The sequence below is a fragment of the Pelecanus crispus genome, chromosome 4 (genome assembly GCF_030463565.1).
Source record: "Pelecanus crispus isolate bPelCri1 chromosome 4, bPelCri1.pri, whole genome shotgun sequence".
In the NCBI taxonomy this organism is placed as follows: domain Eukaryota; kingdom Metazoa; phylum Chordata; class Aves; order Pelecaniformes; family Pelecanidae; genus Pelecanus; species Pelecanus crispus.
In genome coordinates, this window is record NC_134646.1 from 41,828,571 (window position 1) to 41,838,626 (window position 10,056).

The 10,056-nt window shown below is 38.6% G+C and overlaps 1 protein-coding gene across 1 annotated transcript; it reads right to left on the bottom strand.

The window, feature by feature from the left end:
- Positions 1-7,026: 7,026 nt before the first annotated feature.
- LOC142593439 (uncharacterized) lies at positions 7,027-8,872 on the bottom strand. Its single transcript, XM_075709498.1, is given in 2 exon segments — positions 7,027-7,611; positions 7,613-8,872. Coding segments are annotated over 2 exon segments (1,845 nt in total).
- Positions 8,873-10,056: the final 1,184 nt, after the last annotated feature.

Genomic DNA, 10,056 nt, shown 5'->3' on the forward strand with positions numbered 1-10,056 from the left:
TAACAGAGAGTCTGCGGCAGGGGACATATTTTTTCCAGAGTCCCTACACAATAACTTCCAAGTCTCTAACTATCTCTGCACCACTGAGCAAGGGGACTCTCGAGTCCTGAATTGAGTTATAAGTACCAGAGCCTGATTTTCTAGAATTTAATGTTATTTAATATAAAGATCTTCTACAGAAAGTAGTTTAAATTATTTCAAAGTAATTTTTACAAAGAATTTCTTTTATTTGGGGAAGAAGTATTTTTTCTACTTCTTACTCCAGAAAGGTTTTGTTTTAGTTTGAAATTCAGAATTTCACAGGGAAGGGAACTAATAATAAACACCACCACCATGGATCAGAGCTATAGCCTATCAGGCGTATCAGTTAGTACAGCTGTCTTGTAATACTGTGAAAATGTTTATACCTGAAAGATAATTTCTTTTTATCCTGTTTTAAATACCAGCAGCTATACAACAAGTTTAACTCCAGTGAGTTTTCTTCTCCAAAGTCATTCTTAACATAGAAAGAGTACAGTAGCCACAGCACAGAGAATGTCATCAAATTTGCTGTAAGTGTCAGGTCATAGCTAGCGGGAAAATTACCTTTGGTTGATGGGTGCAGTTATAGGACTGCAGAGCTACATTGGAACTGCTCTGAATATGGAAGCAGAGTTTTCCAGGATTTCATTACCTTCATTCAGTGCCATTAACCTACACAGAGCTCACTGAAGATCTTTGCCTTTAGGCAGTTTTAGGTTCATACAACCGAAGTGCATTACACTGCAGTCACTATGTTACACATGATCGCTCTTACACTAATTGCATTGCAATGATTTAGATCACAGTTAACTGTTAAGTCTGTGTTCCCAGTGTTTCTTACAATAGGTAGAGAAGTGGATTTAATTCACAGACTGATATATCTATACATCTATTTATCCAGGGTAAAATTAGCAAATTTTTCATGATGACAAATTCGGTTACTATGATCTTAAATGAAACATAACTTGCCTCCTCTAATACCTCAATTTCTAAATTTATCTTGTGTAGTTCAGCAAATGACATCCTCTCCATTGGAAACCCCATCTATATTTTCTTCTTTACAGTGTTATGCACATTGCATGTTCCTGATGCTGAGCATATGCACAAAAATGAGTCCAGCAAAATTATGTTTGATGAACCATGTCACATTTTAATTACTTTTTCTAGATTTATATAATTAATAAGGACCTATAAAACTAATCACCCATTTTCTTGATTGAAGATCCTCTGTCAAAACAAGTATTACCATTATGTAGGGTAAGATTTTTTTTTAAGGAATAAACACACTGTTGGATATGGGTCATGGTACTTCTCAGTCTAAGTGATTTTAGAGACTTTTTTTTTTTATACTTTGCAGAGGATGAAATGATCCAGTCTCTAGAAATTACACACTCCAAAAGCTGAAAACAATCCAAGCTCATCATTATCCTCCTCTTCTTTCAAAAAGTTAATTCCTTTAAACAGACACTAATGAAACCATAGAAAAAATAGGAAACATTAAAGGGACTACAGAGATTACCAGAAGAATTATTAGGATGGTGGGAGGTTTACAAGAAGTTATGTCTAATGAGAAAAGCTAAGCAATCAGCTAGATCAGTCAAACAAAATTTAAAAGGATGTAGTTTGTGACATAGGTATATAGCAATGAGCCTGAACATGTTTATCTAGACTATCCCCAGATCACTCTTGCAGACCCAGTCTGAAACTCAAAAGTATGCTGATGATCTAATGAAAAACAAACACTGTAGGAGAGGTGCTCGCTTACTGTAACATGGTATAATGCTAGAGAAGTTAAGGGGATTACATGATTTTAAACTGAAAATATCAGAGGGTTATATATATGTATATTTTAGCTGTGCATAATACTGTGACGTCCTTTGACTGTAGTAATGAGAAAGTCTATTTCAAGTTTAAAAAAAAAAAAAAAGGGAAAAAACCAGTATGACCAAGAAAATCAGAAATTATTTGTAGCCTCACAGTCACCTGACACCCCAATAAGCATGCTAGAGGAGCTGGTGAAAACCTCCTGAGACCTGATGGATGACACTTGTTTCCATGAATCTCAGACCAAATTGAATTTCCCGAGTCAACTCATCTAAAATATTATACAATATGCTCATACAATAGCCTCAACTCTGCAGCTGTAGGGCCTGAAGTGAAGGAGGTTAAAAAGGACAAGAAGGAAAGAGACCACTCAAACCAGACAACAGATAAGACTAAGATATTATCTACTGTCACTCAAACTTTAATGGTAGACAAAACATTGAGATTTCAATAATTTCAGATTTTTCTGTGTCCCCCAGAAATATGAATTTTTTAGGCCAACTCAATAACCATCTTCTATATTGTCAAAGATTTTTTTTTCCTATGTTTCCATTCCTAGTGTATGTATAGTGAAAATATCCTGATATATCTAGGAGGGGTCTGATAAATTTATTGGGCAGTAGATTCAATTCTCTATCAAAGAAAAAAATTATGACAGCTTAAGTCTCACAAGAATAAAATTAAGTCATTTTAGGTTGCAACTTCACAATAGGTACATTTTAATGGGGATGAGGAGGAGTTCTTCAGATGGGTGCCCAGTTAAGCTTGACAGAAATTTAAGCAGAGGCAGAAGCAGTTCATTCTCTAAGCTACAGGCATGTTACCCAGATATATCTGCCCACATACTGAACTGTCAATCATTTTAGCTGACCTTGAAGCCACTGGGCACACCAAGGGCCCAAAGGAAACTGTGGGTTCCAGAGAGTTGAATCTGTGCATATTTACACACTCACTTGCACCCTGACTGGAGTTTAGTCCTGAAGGGAGCCTGCGAAACAGAGTATCTAAAGGATCTAATATATGAGATTTGGTTTTCTGTGCTGAAGATGCCATGCTATACAGTGGCAGCATGTTATACTACTACTCGATAATCTCACTTCATGTTCTCTCTTCTAGGAAAGTTTTACACTTCAAATTCTATGTCCAATATCTTGAAACTGGGAAATTTCAGCGTATGCTACATGGCTGCTCTGTTACCAGGGACTTTCAAAACATGCAGAAGAATTGCTTCATTTGAAACATTTCTATTTTACCATGCGTGAATTTATTTGGACTGTGGTGGAAGTACAGGGGATGGGAATGGAAAAGAGGAAACAGATGGGATAGAAGAGGGTGATTTTACAAGTCACTGTAGGTTATTTGCACAGACGATGATTTTTGCTACATTAAAATATCTGTAATCATATAGTGCACCAGAGAGTCTCTTAAAAACCTAAACAAATTAAACAAATAAAGTGGCAAGAGCACTAATTTTAAAAGGTTAAAGGGATTGATAAAATGGTTGACTATGCCAGGTAATTGCATTAGCCTAGGATGCTCTGTCAAAAGGAATAAGTGGTCTTCTGCTGCTCTGATTAGTGACAGAAATCCACTAGGAAGAGCTTGAGTGTAATTAGAAAAGAGAGATTAAAACCAAACAAAGAAAAAGTAACAGCATTTAGAAAAATCAGGAAATGCAGAAATAGGTAGCATGAAACATAATCACAGGAGCATATTAGGTGTTCTTAGTAGTTTCTTCTGTGGTATAGTTTAGAAACAGTTGTAAACCAGGAAAGAAAGAGTAAATTATATAAATAGGTACTCCTCTTTTACATTTTCTTAGTTTATTAGCAGAGAAATTAAGATATCAGTGCAAAATACACCAGAATCAGTGACAGAAGTAAAATCAAATTTGCTGAATATGAGCAATTTAAAGAAAATTTCAGACAAATGCTGGAAAATCTGCTATAATCCACATGAAAAACACAAGTTTCAAAACAAGGCCCTCTTGCCTTCATTTAAAGCTCTGTTGAGTCATTGAAGTCAAATTTCTAGAAATACTGCCTCAGCTACACAGATAAACATGTTCACAATCTGTAAACTGTCAACTTAAAAAATGGCATGGAATTGATAGGAATTGAATTTCAAAGCACAAACCTGGCTAAATTAAAAGCAAATGGCATTGTATTTATGAAATCAGGGTACAGCAAATATTAGGGTATGCCTTTAACCCAGTGAATGCATCCTCAGATTTGCTGAAGCTCAGTCAGTGAACTGTGACAACACTGAGCTCGGTTACCTGATTTATTGATTTAAAGATAACTTCATCATTCTTACCTGATTTATTTATATTTAAACAATCCCAGGAGCAGTACCATACCAGTTTCATTCCTACCCTCACTGCTGTGAGCAGATCCAAACTCTGCATATGTAGAAAGAAACTGGCATTCCCAAGAGCATATCATTCAGCAGGAACTTTGCAATAAATTTACATTCAGTGAAACAAAAATAAAAAAGACCCAACACAATTTAAAGCTGGTAGCGTATTTTCTATTTAATTTTCTATGTCTACTATCATGTAGACATGTAGACCATATCTTTCATTCATTAAGGTAACAGCACACACACAAATCACAAATCTAAGACAGATTAGCTTAAAAAAACCCACAAAATAACTGTAAGCACAACTTTGCAACTTTGAATTTCTGTTTTATTTCTTGGCCTTATTGATAACACGGTGTACTGGTTTTGGCTGGGGTAGAGTTAATTTTCTTCATGGTAGCTAGTATGGGGCTATGGTTTGGATTTGTGCTGGAAACAGCCTTGATAACACAGGGATATTTTTGTTATTGCTGAGCAGTGCTTACACAGAGTCAAGGCCTTTTCTGCTTCTCACCCCACCCCACCAGCGAGTAGGCTGGGGGTGCACAAGAAGTTGGGAGTGGGCACAGCTGGGACAGCTGACCCCAACTGACCAAAGGGATATTCCATGACATATGACATCACGCTCAGCATATAAAACTGGGGGAAGAAGAAGGAAGCAGGGGATGTTCGGAGTGATGGCGCTTGTCTTCCCAAGCAACCATTACACGTGGCGGAGCCCTGCTTTCCTGGAGATGGCTGAACACCTCCCTGCTGACAGGAAGTAGTGAATGAATTCCTTGTTTTGCTTTGTTTGTGTCTGCAGCTTTTGCTTTACTTATTAAGCTGTCTTTATCTCAACCCACGAGTTTTCTCCCCCATACCACTGTGCCGGAGTGAGCGAGTGGCTGTGTGGTGCTTAGTTGCTGCCTGGGGTTAAACCATGACACATGGAATAATAATCAAGAAACTCTGCATGTGTCTTTCCACTAAAGCTCCACTACAGATGCATTTCAGACTAAGGCAGATCCTGCCAAAGCTATGTCTGACTGCTTGCTGTTCCCTCACTGATGTAGCTTCCCCTGCTCATTACTTTTTTTCTCCCTTCTAAACCCAGCTGTTAATTGCTTTAACCTTTAGTTGATTCCTTTGAACTCAGGAAATTTGCATTTTATTAGAACTAAGCTAACCACAATTTTAACTTCCATTCTAATTCATGCAGTTATAACATCGTAAATGAGATTTTAAAGAATATTCAGAAATCGGTCTAACTCTTACATGTCAATTGGTCTAATTCTTACATGTCAGAATCTCTGAAAATCAGATACATGGTATTGTGATTATAATGGGGTCTCCTTCTCAGAATGGTATGGCTACTATCTCCTAAGTACCATATTGTAGTTATTGCTTTATATTATTTAACATGATATTACATAGTAACTAATACTATTCCATAGTAACTAATTTAACATCAAATCTGGTTTTGGATGTAAAAATATTTAATCTATACTTACTAAACCCATTTTATTTTGCCTCATTTGATACAGAACACTGTAGGAAAGACTATCACAGCCAGGTATCCCTTTATTTCAATTTATGCATTTGCAATAGAATTGGCAAAATTACTGCAAAAAAATTCAAATTAAGATCTAGATATCAATGTGCCAAATTTGGATTCTTGTGTTTTCCCCCACACAGGATAAATAGACGACTTAGGAGAACTTACACAGCAATTATTCTACAAAGCTGTGTTGTGTCAAGAGGGCTTTGGAAGGTACCCAATTTATCGTTATAAGCCCAGTCACGTTCAGTGCACTGAACTATCACGATTACGGATGCACAAATAACGTAGGCACCTTTTGTCTAGTCGTGCTGCATGAACTACCACGGCCACCCTTAAAGCGTCTGGTCGCATTCAATGACCGCTATCACGGATAGACCAATGAATCAAAGCAATTTATTAAAGCAACAGACACACAGGTTCTTTGGATTACTGGTGATAAATTCACTGACTGCAACGCACATGCAAATACTAACTAAATCTTTGGATAACACAGATGCATCAAAAGACATAAAAGCGACTCTATAGAGGTTTCTAAATTTCCCGGGGAGGCACTTGGATTAACCAAGTGTTAGATTCTTACCCAAAGGCGTCCCAATGGGGGGGAAGAGAGGCTCAGCCCGTCGACTGATCCCAGAGGTCAGAGTAGCACGCGATGGTATCTTCCCTAACATCCCCTCTCTCTTAGGCTAATTTATACTACTTTTAACCTTCCAGGTGGAGCTTGAGGGACTCTACTCATACATACTTTGCTATAATTGGTGTAAAACTTTCTCGCTTTGTTTTAAAGGTATAGGCTTGGAAAAATTCAAAGCGCAGGCTCAGTGAGGAGTGGTCTCTACCTTAGAGGCAGGTAGTTTTGGGGATGGAGTTGTGTTTTGGTATTGTAATGATATTATAATGAGCAAAGTTTACCAAAAGGACAGCATTTTGTCAAAATCATGACAGTTTGTTGGCTCAGGGTAGCAGTTATGCAGCTTATCGGTGCTGTGGTACTCCTCCGAGTTCCCTTATCGCAGAGCTTGGCCGTGATGTCTCCACACCACTCCACTCCCTGGGCAACTGCTCTTAGAGTCAGCACACCAGGCTCCCCTGGGGTTGCCGACATCCAAGGTTGCAGGCTTAGGGAACTTCCTGTGGAATAGATTCCAGCTGCATTCCACCTGGAAAGCTTCTTCAATGCTGTGCCTTTCTTGAAATCGTAAATCTAAGTCTAATGTCTAAGTCACCTCCAGCAATTACTCCACATAATCCACCCCGTGACTATAGTCACTCAAGCTTCACGATATTTGGAATGTATTGGGTGCATCACGTATGTTCTTGTGGTGAGGATCATCGAGTATACATACTTCTCGTGGGGATACTAGATGAGACAAATGTTTCATCATAATCCAAAGCTTAAAATATAAAGCAATGGTTAAAATAAGACACGATACAGTAAGTATTAGTAAAACAACTACAGGGTGAAACATCCTATTTAGAACTCCTGTTGCAGTTGGTGACCATCCAAATAGAGTGTCCCACCAATGGTGTTCTCCATCTTTCTTCACTCTTTCCAAGACATGGTATATCTCCTCAGCATCATGATGCACGGTGATGAGAGTTCTGTGTCCCTTTTTTTGGATGTGTTTTAGCAGTTGGTCCAGGTCATTGTGTTGCAACAGTTTCCTCACCAATGTGAGATTCATTCCAATAGGAGTAGGTAGTAAATCTTGATACAATGTATAGTTAGATCGTAGCAATTCATAAGACGTAACAGGAGCTGAATAATTGAAGCCACATCCTATGATTTTAGTAAAGTTACAAACACAAATATTTGAGTAATTGCTTATATCTACAGTAATGTCATCTACTAATAAAAAAACCACAAAGGGTTCTCATACAAACACATCCTTTCCCAATATATACTAGTACAGTTTCAGGGTCTTCGTTGGGTTGTATTTCAAAATGACAAACATTTCGTTCAGTGTCAAGACAAATGTCTTGAGCTTTGATGGTATTACTCTCACAAATGAATCCTTGCTGTTCTCATACAATGCATGCATTGACATCAACAGTTTGCCATTTGTTTCCATTTTGTTGGGCCCACACTCTATGCTCTAAAGGATAGAGTATGGTACCATTGTGATTCAACCCTAACCCGATGATTGGGTATATGGTGTATACCGAAGCATCGTGTATTGCTAAAACAAAAGCAGTGACTTTGCCGTCAGTAGGGTTATAAGTGAAATTAACTGGATACCACCAGGACTGGAATTTTCTCTCAAATTCAGTTGCATTATCCCAAATGACTTTTCGGATTTCAGTGGGCAAGGTGCCTTCCTCACCTTCCCGTATTATTGCAGCTACTATAGATTGCATCCACAGTTGAGCTTGGATACAACTAAGAGCTAGAGAAACATTATTTTGGGCAGTGCCGAGTGCATCTGCAATCAACTGGTGGTCTTTCTTATTTACCTCTCCCCACTGAGGCAATATGTCCGATAAGAGCCATTGGTTAGTCCCTAGAGCTGAAAGAGAAGATTGTAAGGGATGTTTCAATGCATTTAAGTCACTGGTTACTCTGGCTAATTTATTAGCAAGTACTTCAGCATCTATGCTGTTTAAGACTCCTAGTCCCGTTCCTAAGACACTGGTCACATCTCTCCTTGATTGTTTAAGAGAGATGGGAGTCCATTTGCATAACCATGCTGACCATCCTGCATAAGATGTGTTCAGGAATGGTGAGCAGGTAGGTTTAATTGCAGAGATATTAGTCTGCACTGCTAATTCCACTTGTTTGAGGGAGTATGATGGATTAAACAGCATTTGTTGCTGACCTGTATTTTTAATTATGTAAGGGCCTGTGTCGAAGATGAAAGGAGTTAGACTAATAGGAGGCTGAGTCAGTGCATTTCCAGACATTTGTGGGGGCAGAGGTTTCGTATCAATCATAAATTCAAAGACTAATTCAGTGCCTCTGAAACCCCAAAGACAGTACACAATCATAGATTTGGTATAGGTGAGATTGTACCAACAATCTGAATTGGGTTCAGTTATTTTGTAACACTTGGTGTTATAATTTTTCGGTCTGGAAGGTTCAGTGTAGACTCTTAATTTCAGTTCGCTGACGGTAAGTAGATCCATTAGTCACTCGGCAGCCAATTTGTATTGTCTGTCTTGGGATGGCTTTAAGATTAGCCATCTGAAGAGAGTCATTCCAGCTCAACTCATCCCTGGAATTATACCTCATTTCCATGTATAACTAGAGTGGATAAGTTTAAATTCCTTTTGTTTTGTAGTGTTCCAAAGCTTGCACTATATTGTGACAATGCGTGGCTCCAAAGATCATCATGAGATGCCATGGTGGGAATGGGTACATTCCTAACTCCATATTGTAGTGTGTCAAATGGAGTGGGTGGGATTAGGTCAGGTGGTGTAGTTGGATCAGGTTAAATCATATCTATTTTGAACTGGAATGACATCCCTGTACAGTGTTGTTTTGACAGCCTTGGCCCTTTACAGTATTGTTGCCATATACAAGCCACAACAATGGGCTTCACCAGAGTAAAATTGTACCAGCAATACCACTTGCCAGTGGCACAAAATTTTGCTGTTATTGGATCTCCGGAAGCGTTGGATATTATCATGGATGTGACTTTTTCATGGGTTAATCCGTTGATCATTCTACACCCTACTTGGATTTTTTTCTCCTGCTTTTCCCTTCAGGAGTGGAAGCCATCTACTGTCCCAGCCCCACTCGTGCTTTGAGAATACCTCAGCTCCATGCATAACTACAGTAGCTATGTTTAAATTTTCTTTGGTGGCACGTGTTCCCATAATTCCAGTGTATTGAATATGGGCTTGGGACCATGGCCATCCTGGGTCTTCTTGGCTACACATCAAAGGGAGTTGTATTAGAATCAAAATTAAACCCCACATCATATATTCACACATTGACAAAATCAACAATCATAATATACAATGGATTCAGCAGCACACCAGGGCATTTACTTCAGTTGGAGTCTTCTTTGAGATTCCTGTGAACACAAAAAGAAACAAACGTGCTCGGTTGTATTTAACCGGCAGGGTTAAAAAGAGGGTGAGATCCACCGGGTGCTAATCCGGTGTACTTTTCCTGAACAATCTTTAGCTTCCCATGCATAGGGGTTTTTGGGGGTAGTTAATACCATTGGTACCATTCCAATCTGAGGCATTTTCACCAGTACAGGTTGTCCAGAGTAAAATTCTGTAGAAGGTTCCTCTGGTTTAGTATGAACTCTTGGGGTGACTGTATTAGCAGATGCACAGAAGGTTTTCATTTTGGGGCA